General features: G+C 45.9%; 1 protein-coding gene across 1 annotated transcript in view; it reads right to left on the bottom strand.

The window, feature by feature from the left end:
* The window catches only part of mfsd4a (major facilitator superfamily domain containing 4A), a 61,398-nt gene that overhangs the window by 21,426 nt on the left and 17,556 nt on the right, over positions 1 to 22,416 (bottom strand). Inside the window, exons 2-4 of the mRNA XM_033042811.1 lie at positions 10,967 to 11,165; positions 8,397 to 8,639; positions 2,441 to 2,600 (exon numbers count right to left, since the gene is read on the bottom strand). Coding sequence (XP_032898702.1) covers positions 2,441 to 2,600; positions 8,397 to 8,639; positions 10,967 to 11,165 — 602 coding nt within the window. The remainder of the gene's footprint in view (positions 1 to 2,440; positions 2,601 to 8,396; positions 8,640 to 10,966; positions 11,166 to 22,416) is intronic.

A 22,416-nucleotide genomic window follows, 5' to 3' on the forward strand; every position in this document is an offset into this window, starting at 1 on the left:
CACGGTAAGGCAGAAACTCTACTAGCTGCACCACAGTGCTGCCCAAACCATTTCTGATCAAATGTTAATTGTTACACGCAGGACAATCCCATCAGTCTCTTAAAGGTAGATGGTTTGTAGCTTTTGTTGGCATAGATTTAGTAACCAAAATGCAAAGAGCATTATTTAAATAGTTAATACTATTTAAATTCTAGTCCTTGGGGCTCCGATAGTCAGTCTGTGCTCTCAATAGCCAGCTCTGCAAACAGGAGATGCTGGCAGGGTTCTAGAGAGCCTGCGGGAAAGAACTGCAGATGCTGGTTTAAACCCAAGACAGACACAAAATGCTGGAGCATCTCAGGCGGCATGTGTAAGAAAGAACTGCAGATGCTGGTTTACACCGAAGATGGACACAAAATGCTGGAGCAACTCAGCGGGACAGGCAGCGTCTCTGGAGAGAAGGCATGGGTGACGTTTCGGGTAGAGACCCTTCTTCAGGTTGAGAGTCAGGGGAGAGGGAGACACAGAGATAAGGACACACAAGGTGCGAAAAATAGACCACAAAAGAGATGAAAAAAAAATCAAAAAGATCAAATGTAAAGTAGATAATTGTTGGTTAGGAGAAGCAAACAGAAATACTTAGACAACACCACTGGAGAAAAGGAATCGGCAAAGTAGGGTCTGAAGAAGCTGAAGAGGGGTCTCGACCCGAAACATCACCTATACCTTTTCTTCACAGGTGCTGCCTGACCCGTTGAGTTACTCCAGCTAATTGTGTCTCCTTTGAGGGAGCCAAGTTTGGGCTGAGCTGATTTGACGGTTAAATGCAAAAGTGGAGGATAGTTGCCGAGGTATTTGCATCTCCAGTCTACATGTCCCATACTTATTTACATTGCTATTAATTAGGAGCGTTATACAATAATGATTATTGGGGAATAATCCACGTGGCAATGGGACAGCTGATCTAAGTCTCTTTGTTTTCCTTCCTCAGTTTTTTTTAGTTTTTTATTTCTCTCACTGCCTCACAGAAACAAAGGCTTATTTTCAATTGAAGCACCACGATGAATGGACCATCTCAACGCCAATACCAAAGGTCCACCACCAATCTTGTAGTAACTGGTAGTCCGGCACCTCCTTCAACCCGGACAAAATCACGAGAGCGCACGCGAAAATTCGGATGAGAAACCAAGACTATTATGGATCATCCAGTCATAGAGTGGTACAGCGTGGGAACAAGGCCCTTCGGCCCAACTTGCCCACACCGGCCAACGTGTCCCAGCTACACGAGTCCCACCTGCCCGCATTTGATCCATATCCCACCAAATCTGTCCTATCCATGTACCTGTCCAACTGTTTCTTAAACATTGGGATAGTGCCAGCCTCAACTACCTCCTTGTTCCATGCATCCACTACCTTTTGTGTGAAAAAGTTACCCCTCAGATTCTTATTTAATATTTTCCCCTTCATCTTGAACCTACGTCCTCTGGTCCTCGATTTCCCCCACTCTGGGTGTGAGATTCTGTGCGATCTATTCCTCTCGTATTCCTCTTAAAACATGGCGCTTAGGCTGGGTGAGGGGGCCGAGCGCAACCTCATCGGGATTTCCGTGGCCGATCGGCGGGTCAAATTTGCCCCTTACGGCCGGAATAATCCCATGTCATCATGCGATTTGGAGGGACCACATCACCAACTCCCAGCTCTATGGGGAGATTCCACCTCTGACCGAGAAGATCAGGTGGAGAAGGATGAGACTCGCTGGTCATTGCCACCGCCAGCCAGAAACGCCAGCAAACGCTGTGGGAACCCACCCATGGAAGACGTGACCCGGGACGGCCAAGTAAGACGTTGATGGAAGACTCATTGCCAGCTGCATGGAGGACAGAGATGTGTGGGGCGTCCATCAACGTGTCCGTCGGAAACCAGCACCACTGCGTCGCTAATGTTTTCAACGATAATATCTATATCTATATCTCCACATGTGACAACACCTCCTCATGCACTTAATGCCAACAGTGTTTAGTTTAGTTTCGTTTAAAGAAACAGCAGGGAAACAGGCCCTTCAGCCCACGCCGATCTTCAATCACCCTTCAACCCTGATTCTACCTGATCCAACTGCCTGCACACTAGGGTCAATTTTACAGAGGCCTCCAACACACTAGTTCTAAGTTATCCCATTTTCTCACCCACTCCCTACATACCAAAGGCAATTTTACAGAAGCCAATTAAACTACAAACCCGCACGTCTTTGGAGTGTGGGAGGAAACCGGAGCATCCGGAGGAAACCCACGCGGTCACAGGGAAGGAACGCGCAAACGCCGCAAAGACAGCACCCGAGGCCGGGATTGAACGCGGGTCTCCGGCGCTGTGAAGTAGTGGCTCCACCAAGCTGCGCCACTGTGCCGCCCCTAATAACTTCAACTAACAATGATGCTTCACGACTTCACGGTTGCATCTTACAAACCTTTCTCCTGCAGCGTCTTCTCTGATCCCATTGATAATCTGTCCATCTGCAGGTCTGAAGGGAGCTCCTCAGCGGGCAAGAGGGGAGACTTTTTCCTTCTGCAGCAGCCCCCAAATCCCTGTTTACACATCAGGGAAAGCACAGCCACAGGCACCGGTAACTGCAGAGATAAAAAATAAATAAATCAGAGTATGAAGAGAAATTTTTTTTTTTTAAATTCCCAAGTCATGAAGTACCTTGTCTGCACTGAGCTATACAGACCAATGGTCCATTCTTCATGTGGTGTTATTGTTTAGTGATACAGCACGGAAACAGGCCCTTCGGCCCATCGAGACCATGCCGACCAGCGATCCCTGCACACTAACGCTAGTTCTACACACTTTACACTACACACAATTTACAATTGTCACCAAGCCAACTCACCTACACACTCTTCGGAGTGTGGGAGGAAACCGAAGAAAACCCACGCAGGTCGCGGGGAGAATGTACAAACTGCGTACAGACAGCACCCATAGTCAGGATCGAATCAGGATTTGATTAGTACGGGTGTCAGAGGTTATGGGGGGGGGGGGGGGGGGGAAGGCAGGAGAATGGGGTTAGGAGGGAGAGATAGATCAGCCATGATTGAATGGCGGAGCAGACTTGATGGGCCGAATAGCCTAGTTTTACTCCTATTCCTACTGACCTTATGATGACCCGGGTCTCTTGCGCTGTGAGGCAGCAACTCTAAAGCTGTGCCACCGTGCCGCCCGTTATTGTATTAATGCCCTAATCTGAATCCCCTTTCTCGGCTGGAGGGACAGTATCGTATGGTTGGGTTTTCCCCGGGGAAGTTGAGACAACGAATCTTTAATTGCGGAGCTCTTTCAAGGAACTGACTGAGCCAGGGTGGATCAATGAATATCCTCTTGACTTTGGTGAAGATTCCAAGCTCTTTCCAAGCCTTCCGAACTCTCTCTTGCGACTCATGCAGGAAGCCATGAGGTGGGATGGGCATTTAGACCAGGGAATGGGGGGGGGAATCTGGATCACGTGCAGCTAGTTGAGATTAGCTAAACTTGGCATCATGCTAGGCACTGACATGGCGGGCCGAAGGGCCTGTTTCCTGTGCTGCATTTTTCAGTGTTCTATGCAGCATACAGCACAAGCGAAGGACGACTTAACATGTGGAATAGTGAAAGGCCTGGAGAGGGTGGATGTGGAGAGGATGTTTCCACTAGTAGGAGAGTCTAGGATCAGAGGCCATAGTCTCAGAATAAAAGTATGTATCTTTAGAAAGGAGATGAGGAGGGTGATGAATCTGTGCAATTCATTGGCACAAAAAAAGCTGTGGAGGGCAAGTCAATGGATATTTTTAAGGTAGAGATTGACAGATTCTTGACTTGTACGGGTGTCAGGGGTTATGGGGAGAAGGCAGGAGAATGGGGTTGAGAGGGAAAGATAGATCAGCCATGATTAAATGGCAGAGTAGATATTGATTTCATTCTGTTCTTCAGTACTCCTTTCAGTTTCTGCACAGACTTGCTCACATGTGGCACGGTGGTGCAGCGGTAGAGTTACTGCCTTACAGCGCCAGAGACCCGGGTTCGATCCCAACTACGGGTGCTGTCTGTACGGAATTTGTACGTTCTCCCCGTGAGTTTTCTCCAAGATCTTCCATTTTTGCTCGCACACTCCAAAGACGTACAGGCTTTTAGGTTAATCATCTTGGTATTAATGTAAATAGTCCCCAGTGTGTAGGAAACATGGAAACATAGACAATAGGTGCAGGGGTAGACCATTCAGCCCTGCCAGCCAGCACCGCCATTCAATATGATCATCGCTGATCATCCAGAATCAATACCCCGTTCCTGCTTCTTCCCCATATCCCTCGATTCCATTAGCCTCAAGAGCTATATCCGTAGGTCAGTGCTTGTGTGTGGGGATCACCGGTCACTGCGGACTTGGCGCTGTATCTCTAAACTAAACTAAACGCAAACTGGAGCTGGATAGTTTAGACCACAAGACTCGGGCTGAAGCAGGAGCAGTCAAACTCTGCGCCAATTTACATCAAAGATTTCAGGCTAGGTTTGGAAAAACTTGCTTAAACTCACTTTGCATGTTTACCGCAGCTATTTTCAATATATATTAATGATTGAGATGAAGGGATTACAAGTAACATTAGCAAATTTGCAGATGACACAAAGCTGGGTGGCAGTGTGAACTGCGAGAAGGATGCTATGAGAATGCAGGGTGACTTGGACAGGTTGGGTGGATGGGCAGATGCATGGCAGATGCAGTTTAATGTGAATAAATGTGAGGTTATCCACTTTGGTAGCAAAAACAGGAAGGTGGATTATTATCTAAATGGTGTCAAGTTGGGAAAGGGGAAGTACAACAGGATCTGGGGGTCCTTGTTCATCAGTCAATGAAAGTAAGCATGCAGGTACACCAGGAAGTGAAGAAAGCAAATGATGGCATGTTGGCCTTCATAACAAGAGGAGTTGTGTATAGGAGCAAAGAGGTCCTTCTGCAGTTATATAGGGCCCTAGTGAGACCATACCTGGAGCATTGTGTGCAATTTTAGTCTCCAAATTTGAGGAAGGACATTCTTGCTATTAAGGGACTGCAGCGTAGGTTCACCAGGTTAATTCCCGGGATGGCAGGACTGTCATTGCTGAGAGAATGGAGCGGCTGGACTTGTATACTCTGGAGTTTAGAAGGATGTGAGGGGATCTTATTGAAACATATAAGATTATTAAAGGGCCTGTCCCTCTTAGCGATTTTTTCGGCGACTGCCGGCATCATTGACTGACGTATCAGGTCCCGAAAAAAATCAAACTCGTGGTAAGGACGTAGAATGTACGTAGCAGGTATGTCGGAGCTCATGGACGTCTCGTAATGCTAACGGCAGGTATTCGGGAAAAGCGGAAACTCGTGAAGTTTTTTCAACAGTGTGAAACATTTCCATGAGTAAAACAAAAAACACGAGTTTGATTTTTTTTTTTTAAACTCGGTAGAGCTCTTGGGTGAATTCGCATCATGGGACAGGCCCTTTAGAGGATTAGAAGTTCTGGAGGTAGGCAGGAACAATGAGTCGAAAACAAAGGCGAGAATTTGGACAAAGCATTGGTTGACCATAAGTCAATTTTAATCCGGCAGCAAACGGGTGAACGTCTAAACGATGAAAGGAGTGAACTGTTTCTGTCGTGAGGTTACAGTGTACCTTGGCAAATGATGCAGTATCATCAAGGACCCACCCCATCCTGGCCACACTCTCATCTCCCCGCTACCTTCAGGTAGAAGGTACAGGAGCCTGAAGACTGCAACGACCAGGTTCAGGAATAGCTACTTCCCCACAGCCATCAGGCTATTAAACCTGGCTCGGACAAAACTCTGAACATTAATAGCCCATTATCTGTTTATTTGCACTTTATCAGTCTATTTATTCATGTGTGTATATATTTATATAATGGTATATGGACACACTGATCTGTTCTGTAGTCATGCCTACTATATTCTGTTGTGCTGAAGCAAAGCAAGAATTTCATTGTCCTATCTGGGACACATGACAATAGACTCTTGAATCGTGAATCTAGAATGACACAACCCTTTCTTGAACAGTAATATCCGGGGATAGCTCTTTACATCAAGCATTTAGCTTTTTGTCATCGAGTCATAATCAGAGGATTAGAATATTCAAAGCAAATACGAGGAATGCTTTGATCCCGTTCGCTGATATTCGTCAGTAATTGCAACATCATGCTTGGATCAAGGGAGAAACTCAACAATGGCGGCTGGGGCTGTGACCACGGGATAAAGATTCAAGATAATTGACGAAAGGACCAGTGGGGAGACGAGGAGATTTGGGCTTTATTTTTACACTCGGGCGTCTGTGATCAGACGACCGCTGTGCAGGGAAAACTGGAAACAGATTCTTCAGTAACTTTCAAGAGGAAAGTTGCAAGGATCGTGAAATTAACTTGATATCTCTTTGAGGGAAGCACAGGCGTGATGGGCAAAATCAAACCGTTTCTTTGGTACCCGGTGGTCCAATACTAGGGCAGAGTCAGGTTTAGAGACACAGCGTGGAAACAGGCCCTTCAGCCCAGAGTCCATGCCGACCAGTATTCCCTGTACATCAGTTCTATCCTATACACTAACGGGTGATGGCTGTATGAAATCAATTGCCGGAGGAGGTAGTTGAGGCAGGGGCTATCGCAATGTTCAAGAAGCAATTAGACAGGGACATGGATTGGACAGGTTTGGAGGGATATGGGCCAAAACGCAGGCGAGTGGGGCTAGTGTAGATGGGACATGCTGGTCGGTGTGGGCAAGCTGGGTCCAAGGGCCAGTCTCCACATTACATGACTATGATGAGGGGCAATTTACAGAAGCCAATTAACCTACAAACCCACATATCCTTGGAATGTTGAAGGAAACCGGAGCACCCGGAGAAAATCCACACAGACACAATAGACAATAGGTGCAGAAGTAGGCCATTCGGCCCTTCGAGCCAGCATTGCCATTCAATGTGATCATGGCTGATCATCTCCAATCAGTACCCCGTTCCTGCCTTCTCCACATATCCCCTGACTCCTCTATTTTTAAGAGCCCTATCTAGCTCTCTCTTGAAAGCATCCAGAGAACCTTTCTCCACCGCCCTCTGAGGCAGAGAATTCCACAGACTCACAACTCTCTGTGAGAACAGTGTTGAACATGCAAACTCCACACGGAGAGCACCCGCGGTCAGGATTGAACTTGGGTCTCTGGCGTTATTAGGCAGCAGCTCTACCACTGCACCACTGTCCTTCCCTCGAGTAAAAAAACAAGCTCTTGCATATTGCTGCCCAAATGTACCTGCCTTGCCAAGGAACAGTAGTTCTATCCCACATACAAGGGACAAATTACAGATGCCAATTGACCTACAAACCTGTATGGCTTTGGAGTGTGGGAGGAAACCGGAGCACCTGGGGAAAACCTACGTGGTCACAGGGAGAATGTACAAACTCCATACAGACAGCACCCGTAGTTACATAATTACAGGATTGTTTTTGTCTTCCAGCAGATGATATGCCTATCAGAGTGGAGAGAGGGAGAAGGTGTGGGAGATGAGGAAGTAGCATTTAACCTTGAATCTTAACCGGTTAACCTTTTTTTAAATAGAGATACAGCCAGGAAACAGGCCCTTCGGCCCACCGAGTCCACGCTGACCAGCAATCACATGCTCACCCGGAGAAAACCTCCGCGGTCACGGGGAGAAGGTACAAACTCTGTACAGACAGCACCCGTAGTCGGGATTGAACCCGAGTCTCAGACGCTGTATAGCAACAACTTTACTGCTGCGCCACCGTGCTGCTTGTGAAGTAAACTTGATGGGTATTTCATCAATAGTTCAATAGTGCTTTCATGTCACCCAGTCAAATTCTTTTGAATCTCCAGGTCCGTCGCCATTTGAAACATATAAGATTGTTAAGGGTTTGGACACACTAGAGGCAGGAAACATGTTCCCGATGTTGGGGGAGTCCAGAACCAGGGGCCACAGTTTAAGATTAAGGAACAAGCCATTTAGAACGGAGACGAGGAAACACTTTTTTCTCACAGAGAGTGGTGAGTCTGTGGAATTCTGCCTCAGAGGTCAGTGGAGGCAGGTTCTCTGGATGCTTTCAAGAGAGCTAGATAGGGCTCTTAAAAATAGCGGAGTCAGGGGATATGGGGAGAAGGCAGGAACGGGGGGGGGGGGGGGGGTACTGAATGGGGATGATCAGCCATGATCACATTGAATGACGGTGCTGGCTCGAAGGGCTAAATGGCCTACTCCTGCACCTGTTGTCTATTGTCATTTCCAAAGTCCGGTCTGCGCGTTTGGTCTTATGGAGCGGCATCCGACATCCCTCTCCTCTCCCCTCCCCTCCCCTCCCCGCCTCCTTGGTCACCTCCAAATGTTACTCAACGCCCTACGTCATATCTTACTTACATTGATCAGAGCCATGATCCAAAAGGCATAGGACACATTCGAGATGAAAATCCCATTGGGCTCCAGAAAGACATCGCTCCCGTTCACCAAGTGCGGGTGCGCCAAGGAATTTCGGATGTGCGCCAAGTCGGCCGAAGTGCCGTTGGCAGTGAGGTTGGTCAGCATACAGTTTGTTTCCGACAGGAAGGGATCTGCTATCATTGGACTGAGAAAAGCACCAAAGCCAACGCAGAAATGGAGGACCTGGCAAAAGAAGAAATAAACTCACATCAAAGCCAAAATAAAAGTTGCCAACAATCAATCACTTAAAAAGGTCACTTGTTTCATTGAACATGGAAAAGTACAGCACAGGAACAAGCACTTTGACCCACCTTATCAGCTCTGATCACTTAATGCTTCATTAAACTAAACCTAATTTGTTTGCACATGGTCCAAATCCCTCTATTCCCTGCTTAAATGTTTCTTAAATGCTGCTTCTGCCATTTCCCTGGCATCACATTCCAGGCACCAGCCCTCTTGTGTAAATAAAACCTGCCCCGCACATATCCGTTAAACTTTCCCCATCTCAACTTAAACATAGGCCCTCTTGTAGGTGGCATTTCGATTCAGGGATAAAGACTTTGATTATCTGCCTGATCGACGCTTCTCATAATTTGATATATTTCCCATTGCTGACTATCCTCTGATGCTCCAGAATAACAAAAATCCAAGTTTGTTCAACCAGCTAATACTGTACACTCCCATCCAGAGTATTTCAGGGGACAGTGCCAACGTGCCTCGGCATTGCAGGTCCATGCGGGCATCAATGTACAAGGGTTTGTTTTATATTATGCACTAAGTTTGCATATCTGGTGCGCTGTTGCAAGTAAGAATATCATTGTTCCGTTTTATGGCAATTAAACACTCTGGTCTCTTGACTATTCCGTGGAGTGCAGGAGGATGGGGAGGGGTTTCTTATAGAGGTGTATAAAATCATGAGAGGAATAGATCGAATAGTGGGTAGATGCACAGAGTCTCCTGGTCAGAGTAAGGGAATCGAGAACCAAAGGACAAAGGTTTACAGTGAAGGGGGAAAGATTTAATAGGAATCTGAGGGTTAACTTTTTCCACACAAAGGGTGGCAGGTGTGTGGAACGAGCTGCCGGAGGAGGTAGTTGATGCAGGGGCTATCGCAACATTTAAGAAAGAATTAGACAGGTAGATGGGACAGGTTTTGAGGGATTTGGGCCAAACGCAGACAGGTGGGACTAGTATAGATGGTCGGAATGGGCAAGTTGGGCCGAAGGGTCTGTTTCCAGCCTGAGATGGAATGAGACAGAGGTCCATGATTGACTGCAGGAACGAGGGAGTTATTCAGTTCGGATATATCGAGTGAAAAGGACCCATGTTCTCCGGAGATGTGCAGTGCTCTTAAAGGAAGATGGAACAGTTTTGGGGCAAATTAAATGAGAGTTGTTGAAAGATTATTTCCCCTGACTGACGATTGTCAAATGTCTTAAAATGGGTGGGGGCAGTCAATAGCTTCTTCCCCTCCCCCTGCTACAATCTGTCTGAAGAAAGGTTCCAACCCAAAACCTCACCTGTCCATGTCCTCCAGAGGTGCAGCCTGATCTACTGAGTAACTCCAGCCTTTTATGTTTTACATACGACCCCAGCAAGCAGTTCAATGAACCTTTATACACTGGCCCTATAACATGTATATTCTTTCTCGAATAAGAAAATCAAAATGGCAAACAATATTCAAGGTATGGTTTCATTAGGCTTGGATAATTCTAGTAGGACATTCTGTCTCTGTATAGAAACATTGAAAACAGGTGCAGGAGTAGGCCATTTGGCCCTTCGAGCCAGCACCGCCATTCAATATGATCATGGCTGATCATCCAGAATCAGTATCCCGTTCCTACTTTTTCCACCATATCCCTCGATTCCTTTAGCCCTAAGAGCTAAATCTAACACTCTCTTGAAAACATCCAGTGAATTGGCCTCCACTGCCTTCTGTGGAAGAAAATTCCACAGATTCACAACTCTCTGGGTGTAAAAGTTTTTCCTCATCTCAGTCCTAAATGGCCGATCCCTTATTCTTAAACTGTGACCCACTGGTTCTGGGCTCCCCCAACATCGGGACCATGTTTCCTGCATCTCACAGAGAGTTGTGAGTCTGTGGAATTCTCTGCCTCAGAGGGCGGTGGAGGCCGGTTCTCTGGATACTTTCAAGAGTGAGCTTGATAGGGCTCTTAAAGATAACGGAGCCAGGGGATATGGGGAGAAGGCAGGAACGGGGTACTGATTGTGGATGATCAGCCATGATCACATTGAATGGCGGTGCTGGCTGTAAGGGCCGAATGGCCTATTCCTGCACCTATTGTCTATTGTCGATTGACATCAAGCCTGTCCAATCCCTTAAGAATGTTACATATTTCCATAAGATCCCCTTCTCATCCCTCTAAATTCCAGTGAATACAAGCCCAGTCGACCCATTCTTTAATCCAAACCCCTTGCAGTGAAGGCCAATGTAGATCAAGTCAAAGAAATACATCTCAACAGCAACATTTTCTAGCTTGTTTGCCAACCTGTAGGAAGATGGGCGAATCCTTCTGGTAGATGCGGACCAGTTGCAGGTTAGCAATGGTGTCTATGCAGCCCATGGCTAACCCAGCCACCGCCAGGACAAAGGCAAGGATGAGCACATTGTTGCAGAAGGGGATGATGGAGAAGACAGCTGAGATCATGAGAGTGGAGATGAACAGGGCAGTCAGGGAGCAGGAGAACCTGGAGAAGACAGTTAGTTGCAAGTCCTATTAGCACAGGGGACTAACTTTCACACCTTACACCATACCTCTGTGTCTCCCTCTCCCCCGACTCTACCGAGCTACTATTGCAGTGTGGTCAGTCGAACCATGCATGAAGCAAGTGGAGTGGTAGCTGGCAAATGGCATTTGAACAACCATTCAGTGACCTTGATTGCCCATGTTTGGTCATTGAAATTCTTGCAGTAACCCAATGGGGATTCTTGCAACCAAATTTGGATTTGACTCCACAAGTGTAGGAAGGAACTGCAGATGCTGGTTCAAACCGAAGATAGACACAAAATGCTGTAGTAAAGGGCCTGTCCCACTTTTCCCCGAGTCCTCTGCCACGTTGAAAGGACCTTAAAAAAGAAAATTGAAGATTTTTGTGATCTACAAACTCCTCCTCCCGACTATCTTTTTACTCATGGACTTTTTTGACATGCTGGAAAAAAACCTTACGGCTTACCTGATGCCCCGAGTACTTACGTATGGCATAACGAGCCACTACGATATATCCACACTCCTACGGGCTCGCTACGGACACATACGGACATTCTCCGAGTTTGAATCAAGGGGAAAACTCGGGAAAGTGGGACTGGCACTAACTCAGCGGGACAGGCAGCATCTCTGGAGAGAAGGAATGGGTGACGTTTTGGGTCGAGACTCATCTTCGGTCTGAAAAAGTGTCTCGACCCAAAACGTCAACCATTCCTTCTCTCCAGAGATGCTGTCTGTCCCACTGAGTTGCGCCAGCATTTTGTGTCTAATATTAAATGCTGTTGGGGCAAGTTAGCACTCCCTTAATGGGCGGCACAGTGGCGCAACTGGTAGTGCTACTGCCTCACAGCACCAGAGACCCGGGTTCAACCCTGATCTCAGGTGCTGTCTGTGTGGAGTTAGCACGTTCACCCTGTCATTGCCTGGGTTTCTGCCGGGTGCTCCGCTTTCCACCCACATCCCAAGGACTTGTGCTTTTGTAATAAAATCTAACAGCAAGGAGTTGCAGATGCTGGGTTACACCAAAGACAGATATAAAATGCTGGTGCAACTCAGCGGGTCAGGCAACATCTCTGGAGAACATGGATAGCTGACGTTTCAAGTCGGGACCCTTCTTTCCAAACCACTCCAAAATCTCCTCAAGACATGCCTACTTTGAAGAAGTTCTGCTCGCCTCTCTAACCGCCGAGTTATTCCAGCACTTTGTGTCCCACTGAATTACTCCAGCACTTTGTTAGTCTGAAGAAGGGTCCTGACCCGAGACATCACCTATCCACATTCTCCTTGCCTTCAACTACCCAAATGCTATCTGCTCTAGAATTATTTCCCTTAACCCCTCCACCTTTCAGACTCTTTTAAGTCATTCTTTAATGTTCAACTCGTTGACGTTAGGTCATCCAGTCCCAATATCCCTTTTTCTACCTCACTGCAATATTTCTACTATCCACCTCATCGGGGACCCTCGGACTATCTTCGATCATCTTGCAACAAAGGCTTTTCACTGTACCTCGTTACACGTGACAAATAAACGAAACTATATTTTGCCTGTGAGGTACCTTGGGATGATTTACGACTTTGAGCGTGTTTATATGCATGCAACCTGTTGTCACTATATTAGATAATGAGTGAGATGATAAGCCCTCTTGTTGCAATATCTCGGCAGGGAAGTAAACTGTTTATTCCTTTGTGGTTACAGAGAACAAGCCAGTCAGAAACTGGTCAGCACCTCAGGATCCGTATTTATACTAAACATTCGACAATGGAACAAATAGCAAAGGACACACACATACCCCAGGAGTAGGAATGTGCTCTCTCTGTGGGGCGAAAGGATAATTAGTACAGGCTTTTAAGGAGCTTTTCCCCTTCAACGCTGGCACTTGCACAAGTACGAGAAGATGAGAGAATGATAAACCAAATTACTGGCGGTCCAAATGGGAACCAGGACAATTTGAAATCTGTAAGAAAGAACTGCAGATGCTGGTTTAAATCGAAGGTAGACACAAAATGCTGGAGTAACTCAGCGGGTGAGGCAGCATCTCAGGAGAAAAGAATGGGCGACGTTTCGGATCGAGACCCTTCTTCAGACTGAAACTTCAGATTTGAAATCTCGCTGAACCCACCACAACCCCCCACCCTACTCCCTGATCCAAATAACCTGCATGTCCTTGTGCCTATTAATAAGCCTCTTAAATACCTCAATCTATCTGTCTCCACAACCAGCTCTGGCAGCACATTGCAGGCTCCACTCTCTGTATAAAACACTTGCCCTGTACATTCCCTTTACATTTTTCCTCTCTCCCCTTAAAGCTATGCCCTCTAGTCTTTGGCATTTCCACTCTGGGGGAAAGGTTCTGATGGTCTACCCTATCTATGCCTCTCATATTTTTATATATATGATGTATTCAAGAGAGAGTTAGAGCTAGATGTAGCTCTTAGGACTAACAGAATCAAGGGATATGGGGAGAAAGCAGGAACGGGGTACTGATTTTGGATGATCAACCATGATCATATTGAATGGCGGTGCTGGCTCAAAGGGCCGAATGGTCTACTCCTGCGCCTGTTTTCTATGCTTGTATATACTTCTAACAGGTCTCCCCTCAGCTTCCAATGCTCCAGAGAAAGCAATCTAAGTTTGGCTAAGGTCACCTTTTTTGCTAATACCCTGTAATACAGGCAGCAACCTGGCAAACCAATTCTACATCACCGCAAAGGTCTTCACATCCTTCCAGCAATGAGGCCAGGACTGCTCACAGTATTCCAAATGCAGCCTAACCATTCTATAAATCTGCAACATGACTTCCCAATCTTTATATTCAATGTCCCTCCCAATGAAGACAAGCATACCAAATGCCTGCTTTACCACCCTATCAACCTGCGTTGCCTATTCAGAGAGCTGTGGACTTAGACTCAAAGATCCCTCTGTGCATCAATGGTTTGATTTAGTTTAGAGATGCAGCGCGGAAACGAGCCCTTCGGACCTCCGAGTCCGCACCGACCAGCGATCGCCGTACAATAACACTATCCTACACACACACACACTAGGGACAATTTTCATTTGCACCAAGCCAATTAACCTACAAACCTGTACGTCTTTGGAGTGTTGGAGAAAACCGAAGATCTCGGAGAGACCTCACGCAGGTCACGGGTAGAACGTACAAGCTCCGTACAGACAAGCGCCCGTAGTCGGGATCGAACCCGGGTCTCTGGCGCTGTAAGGCATCAACTCTACCGCTGCGCCACCGTGCCGCATATTAAGGGTGTTAATGCTGTGAAGGATCTTGCCATTAACTGCATACTTTTCCCCATCGACCTCCCACAGTATAACACCTCACAATTGCTCAGAACAAACTCCATCCGTCGTTTCTCTGTCCGTTTCTGCAGCTGGTCGGCACCCCCGCTGTACAATTTGATAGCTCTCCACACTGTCCGCAACTCAACATATACATTATACCATAAGATCATAAGTGATGGGAGCAGAATTATGCCATTCGGCCCGTCAAGTCTACTCCTCCATTCAATCATGGCTGGTGACCTATCTCTCCCTCCTAACCCTATTCTCTCGCCTTCTCCCCTTAACCCCCGACACCCGTACCATATACTCAGCTGTCTAAAATGATATCTAAAATTAACTGAGCTATGGTGGGAACCAAAACCCACGACAAACTGACCCCTTATTGTCTGGTTTTGCCCTCCATCCCCCTCACGCCAGCCACTGCAATTATCCCACGACGCAAGGGAGTCAACATTTCACTGGAGATTGTCGGTGCCGAAAGATTCACAGAGGACAAAATTTGTGGAAAAAATAAATGCTATTGTTAAACCATTCGTCGAAATTCTCCACCGTGACTCATTCATGTGAACAATTACTTAATTCAATGGGACTTATCCTCGTCTTAAAAAAAAAAATCATAGTCAGAGTTTGAAGTGACATTTTGTACGTCAAGAATTTTAACGGCGTGTGTATGTTGTGGCATAGGTTATGTGTAACACAATGGAAACTATATTACTATTTTATTTGTCAAGTCATGTGCAGTTAAACCAACAATCAAGAATAAGTCCCTTATCAGCTGGGAACTGCGACCACATCACCTTAAAGGACAATTGAAGGATATGTTATATTTAGTTATGTTTTCATGGTGAGAACGTGGGGGGGGGGGGGGGGGGGGGGGGGTGAAGGAAGAAATTATCTGACTGCCATCGCGACAAACAAACATTCCGCATCTATTCTATTCCCCCCCACACGGATTTAGAGGGGCCGGCCTGTGCACAGCATTGAACAAAGTGACACTGGCATTGTTTAGAACGGTGAAACCTGGCACAGGTCAAGGCAAGGACTTGGCACAGGATGCACCTGGGAACAGGAGATACTCTGGGAATCAGAGGATCGACACAAGGATCCAGCAGCAATAGTTAAGGAACCTGCACAGTACAGGGTCGCATGGTGGCGCAGCGGCAGAGTTGCTGCCTTACTCCTCCAGAGACCCGGGTTCGATCCCGATCGCGGGTGCTGTCCGTACGGAGTTTGGACGTTTCATTTAGAGATACAGCGCAGAAACAGGCCCTTCGGCCCACACCGACCAGCGATGCCCGCACCCTACTGCTATCCTATACATTCCATATACATTTCACGACCCTCCTCTATGTCTACAAAGCCCTCGATGGGCTTGCCCCCTCCTACATTAAAAGGCTTCTCACCCACCACTCCACCTCCAGGTCCCTCAGATTGGCCGACTTGGGGCTGCTGAATATCCTGCGGTCTAGGCATAAGCTTAGGGGCGACCGTGCCTTTGCGGTTGCAGCTCCTAGACTGTGGAACAGCATCCCCCTTCCCATCAGAACTGCCCCCTCCATCGACTCCTTTAAGTCAAGACTAAAATCTTATCTATACTCCCAAGCCTTTCCTGACCTTCCCCTGAGCGAGGGTTATATGTATATATGTATGTAGTTTGTTTGTCTATACTATTCTTATAACAAATGTAAAGTACTTTGGCCAACGAGAGTTGGTTTTTAAATGTGCTATATAAATAAATGTGACTGGACTTGACTTGTGACTATCCTATACACGCTAGGGACAAGTTACCATTTATACCAAGCCAGTGAACCTACAAGCCTGTACGTCCTTGGAAAGAGAGAAAACCGGAGATCTCGGAATAAACCCACGCAGGTCACGGGGAGAACGTACAAAATCCTGTGAACGTTCTCCCTGTGACCGTGTGGGTTTTCTCTGGGTGCTCCGGTTTATTCCCACACTCCAAAGATGTACAGGTTGGTTGTTTCATTGGCTTCTGTAAATTGGAAGTTGTCCCTAGTGTGTAGGATAGTGCTCATGTCCAGTTGGTCGCTGGTCAAGATGGACTCTGTTTATTTTAGTTTATTGTCACATGTAACGAGGTACAGTGAAAAGCTTTTGGTGAGTGTTAACCAGTCAGCGGAAAGACTATTCATGATTACAATTGACCCATCCAGAGTCTACAGATACACGATAAAGGGAATAACATTTAGTACAAGACCAGTCAAGTTAATTTCAAGATAGTCAGGGCCGAAGGGCCTGTTTCCACACTATAGATCTAGTCATAGAAGCAGAATTAGGCCATTCGGCCCATTGAATCTCAGTCACAGTTGATCTATCTTTCCCTCGCATCTCCATTCTCCTGCCCTCCCCATAACCATGGATGCCATTACTAATCAAGAACCTGTCAAAACTCCACTGTAAAAATACCCAAAGACGGCCTCCACAGCAGTCGATGGCAATGAATTCCACAGATTCACCACTCTCTGGCTAAAGAAATTCCTTCTGGTCTCCTTTCTAATGGAACGTCCTTTTATTCTAAGGTTGTGCCCTCTGATCCTAGACCCTCTCACTAGTGGAAACATTCTCTCCACATCCATTTGAAATTTGAATGACTATCGTAACATTTCTAAACACCACCCTAAGTCATTTGAATGGATGACGAAATACGGACGCCCAGCGGTAGAGTTGCTGCCTTACAGCGCCAGAGACCCAGGTTCGATCCTGACTATGGGTGCTGTCTGCACAGAGTTTGTACGTTCTCCCTGAGGCCGGTGTAGGTTTTCTCCGGATTCTCTGGTTTCCTCCCGCACTCCAAAGGCATTCGGGTTTGTAGGTTAACTGGCTTGAGATAATAGTAAATTGTTCCTAGTGTGTGTTGGTGTGCGGGGATCACTGGTCGGCACGGACTCGGTGGGCCCCTGTATCTCTCAACGAAACACTTGATCAAAGGGGAAGGATTTAAGCAACAAAGGAAGAAGAGGCTGGGGGGTTAAGCGAGGGGGATATCAGAGGGTAGGCTCTACTCGGCTGATGGAAGGTCCATCAATGAACAAATCATGGGACGTTCAAGAGACCAGAATCGAAGGACGTACTAGGGCTTTAAGGCCTTGGGAAGTCACAAAGTTGAAGTCAAAGTTATGAAGGGATCTAATCAGGAGCCGGTAACAGAAACAACATCAACATTACAGGTTGGGGAGGCGGATGACTGGGAAGAGATTGTCAAAATGATACGACAATTTGTCTGGAGCTGCTTACACACACACGGTCGGTAAACGCTGATATGGATGTGATAAGCCAAGTTCAAGTGAGTTTATTGTCATGTGTCCCTGTATAGGACAATGAAATTCTTGCTTTGTTTGTTTAAAAGCCTAAATGCTTCTTCAAACACGAACCAAAATTTGACCAATAAATAGTCTGAAGAAGGGTCTCGACCCAAAATGTAACAATTTCCTTCTCTCCAGAGATGCTGCCTGCCCCGTTGAGTTACTCTAGCATTTTGTGTCTATCTTCGGTTTAAACCAGCATCTGCAGTTCCTTCCTACACAATAGACACAAAGTGCTGGAGTAACTGAGCAGGTCAGGCAGCATCTCTGGAGAAAAGGATGGGTAATGATTTGGGTCAGGACCCTTCTGACACTCCGTTCTGTCATGACTAACCTTCGGCAGTGGTGGGCGATGACATTTTGGTGACTGTTACCTTGTATCCCGATGAGTAATAATACTCGTTGAAAAGAGGACAATAGACAATAGGTGCAGGAGTAGGCCATTCGGCCCTTCGAGCCAGCACCGCCATTCAATGTGATCATGGCGGATCATCCACAATCAGTACCCCGTTCCTGCCTTCTCTCCATATCCCTTAACTCCGCTATCCCTAAGAGCTCTATCTAACTCTCTCTTGAAAGCATTCAGAGAACCAGCCACCACCGCCATCTGAGGCAGAGAATTCCACACACTCACAACTCTGTGTGAAAAAGTTTTTCCTCATCTCCGTTCTAAATAGCTTACCACTTATTCTTAAATTATGGCCCCTGGTTCTGGACTCCCCCTACATTGGGAACATGTTTCCTGCCTCTAGCAAACACTTAATAATCTTATATGTTTATTAGAGCAGCTTACTTTACTTTAGAGATACAGCGGGGAAACTAGCCCTTTCGACCTACCGAGTCCGTGCCGACCAGCGATCACCCCGTACACTAGCACTATCCTACACTCTAGGGACAATTTATCATTTACCAAAGCCAATTAGCCTACAAACCTGTACATCTTCAGAGTGTGGGAGGAAACTGGAGCACCTGGAGAAAACCCACAAGGTCACAGGATGAACGTACAAACTCCGTACAGGCAGCACGTATAGAGACCCAGGATCCAACCTGAGTCTCTGGCGCTGTTAGGCAGCAACTCTACCGCTGCGCCACCGTGCCGCCCCAAAATGGCAATGGCGGTGTATGACATGTAAGTTGGCTACTGTTATCTTGCATCCCAATGAAGCAGAGTACTTTGGGAAAGAAGAAGATGAAAGTGTATCAAGAATAACACGAAAGGCAACTCAGTTTCTACACTCGCCCATTTCTTCCTTGAATTGCCGATATTCATTCTGCTAATGACAAGGTATTGATTAGCCTACCTTATGACACACTTATGAACAGCTGCCATAAAGCACTAAATGCTGGAGGATGATTTTACAACCTTTGTTCAATGCGTTCAACAAAATAACAATTAAACTTCTGCATGGTGCTATCTACTTAGCCATTGATCAAGATCAAACTCAATTATTTTTCCTTCTCCCGGTATTGCATCAATAACAAGATTGTACAATGTAGACATTCAAAAATAAATAAAACTACTATTCCCAGAAAATGATTTTAAAAAATAATCAATTTCCATTAAGAGACAGTTCAAGCACAGGTGAACGGAGAAAATAGGTGCAATCACAATACCTCCTACGATGTACCAAACATTTTTTTGAGGAATGGGGTGGCTTAACACCAGAGATAAGATTTCTGCGATCAGAGCTAGGGACGAACTTATCCTTTATCTGCTGGCTGTTTAAGTTTCCATGAAATGAGCTTCACTAGTTATAATCCAGTTCCTAGTACCATAATAAACAAAAGGAAGGAATGTTTTTTTTTTTTTAATTCTATGCCGACAGAATCCTACTCCAAGAACCGACGAGGTTAATGAAGCAGAATAGTAAGATTAAACGAGAACTTACCAGTTTGAAGTTTGATCGTTATTTTATGAGGAGTAACGTTGAGGGAATACGTGAAGAACCCCGCCAGGACGCATGCGTGTCATTCTTCAAAGCAGCGGTGTGAAATCACAGATAACTGTAATGACTAAACATAGTAAGATTAGAGAAGAGATACCAGTTGAGTATATGATCAAGGGTAGGAGCGGAGGGCACGTATTCCCTCAACGTTACTCCTCATAAAATAACGATCAAACTTCAAACTGGTAAGTTCTCGTTTAATCTTACTATTTTACTTCGGAGTCACGTGAGTGACTACGTGAAGATTTTAAAGCTCTGTGATTTCATGCCGTGGAAACGAGTCCATGCATCACATCTGCCTTGATTATGGGGAGAATTGAGTTAACATCATTAGACATCAATACGATATTGAAACCCAACGATAAATATATTAACACCAATTATTGCCCCTATTTATGGGGTAAATTATATTACAGAACTTAAATTTGTTTCTGCAAATGTTCCAGGTTCAATGACTGGTTTGTTATAAAGTCGTTGGAAAGTTTCCTCCGTTGACCATCCTGCTGTCTTGAGGATTTGGTCCATAGGAACGTCCAACTTCATAGCTGCCGATGTAGCTGCAGCCCTGGTGGAGTGAGATTTCAAAAATGCTAGTGTCTACTCCAGCCTTTATTAGGACCTTTTTTAGCCATCTAGAGATGGTCTGGACTGTCACTGTTTTGAGTGGCTGTTTGTAGCTGATTAAAGTGACATTTCTTTCCCTCTGATGATCTTAGTATACTCCATATATAATAGTTTGTTACAATACAGAGACGACCATCTGTCGGGTAGGCCCTGAATTCTGTTTTTAAGCCTGCTGACCCCTGTCTGTTCTGTTTGACTATTTCATTGATGTGAAAAGTTAAATTTCCAGATGAAATAATCATGTTGTCCAGCCTTAGTTTCTGTAGTGACTGGACCCTTTGTGCCGTGACCAAGGCCATCAGCATGACTGTTTTCATAGTCAGTTTCTGTAGGGACAGAGCTGTAGCTGGAGACCAGTTTCTTAACATGGTCAGTACAATGCTCACATCCCATATTTGGGAGTACCTGGTTCTTGGGGGATTAACATTAAAATGCCCCTCATGAGTTTGGTTACCAGGGTGTGTCCCAACAGAATGCCGCTCTGTTCCTTGCCTCAGGTATGTTGACAGAGCACTTCTGACGCAGTTGATGGCACTATGACTGAGCCTCTCATCGTAATGGAGGCTTGCCAGGAATTGCAGAACAGACGGGATGTTCATAGATCTGTGGGTGACGTTTATTGTTGTGACAGTACTTCCCATTTCTTGATGACACCAAGTACTGTTTTTTTTTGGTGGACTGTCTGTGGGCCACTGAAATAATATCCACTGTTCGGTCCGTCAGTCCCAGGTGTAGTAGAGGTGCTTTCAACTGTATAAATTAATAGGTTTATATAATTATGACATGGCTAACTACCCCTTGTTGCGGGAAGAACCAGTAAATTAGGTCTATGATGGATGGTGATGCATGGTTCTAAAACCATGTCGTGTATCACCGGGACCCATGGTTGAGTAGGCCAATCGGGTACTATCAAAATACCAGACGCGGAGTCTACTGTATATTCCTAAATACCCGACTGATGAGGCAGAAGGAGGGAATGCATAAATAAATAATCCCCCAATGCAGCGAAAATGCATCTGTAGCCACTGGCCCAGGTTCTGGTTCCCATGAACATAATTCGATAACTGATGAGAGCATGGATGTGAATAGGTCGATATCTGGTGTTCCATACCGTGCTGTAATTTCAGCAATACATTTTTTATCCAACATCCATTCAGTGTTTTCATAGAATTAGCGTGACCTGTTGTCTGCCACTAAATTCAGTTTACCTGGTAAGTAGGTAGCTGATATCCAAATATCTCTCTGGATACACTATTGCCAAATTGTGTTGGCCAGATTGTCACATGATGTCGATATGTTTCCACCCATATGGTTGATATATGCTACCACGGTGGTGTTGTCAATTTGTAGTCTAACATGCTGGTGATATAACCCAGAACAATATGACTTAAAGCCATGGAATGCACTCAACATTCCCAGGTAGTTTATGCCCAGTGTTTGTAATAATGATGCCTCCTTGTGTGTAGGATACTGCTAGTGTACGGTGTGATCGATGGTCAGCATGGACTCGCTGGGCTGACCAGCCTGTTCCCCCACTGTAACGCTGACGTCTAAATTAAAATCTAGATAATAATTTGATAGCCACCATTACAAATGCTAACTCAGTGTAAAATTCCAGATTTGTTAAATACACCAAATTTAAATTTCCAGAATCAAATGTAGGACCGGAAATCATGTGTCCTTGACTAGGTTCTGAACATTGGTGCCTCGCTCAGTGAAGTGGCCACTGCATGCTGGCTGCACATTTTACTTGGTAAACACATAGAACAATGATCGGCAAAACAATACATCAGACAATGATGGAAACAGCCAGCAGGTCAGGTAGAACATACGGTGATAAGAGTGTTCAACCCAAACTGTGAGCTGTTTCAGAATGTGTAAGAAATAACTGCAGATGCTGGTTTAAATCGAAGGAAGACACAAACTCAGCAGGTGAGGCAGCATTTCTGGAGAGAAGAAATGGGCGACGTTTTGGGTCGAGACCCTTCTTCAGACTGATGTCAGGGCAGGGGGCAGGACAAAGATAGAATGTAGGCAGAGACAGTAAGA

The sequence above is a fragment of the Amblyraja radiata genome, chromosome 24, assembly GCF_010909765.2.
Source record: "Amblyraja radiata isolate CabotCenter1 chromosome 24, sAmbRad1.1.pri, whole genome shotgun sequence".
Taxonomy (NCBI): Eukaryota; Metazoa; Chordata; class Chondrichthyes; order Rajiformes; family Rajidae; genus Amblyraja; species Amblyraja radiata.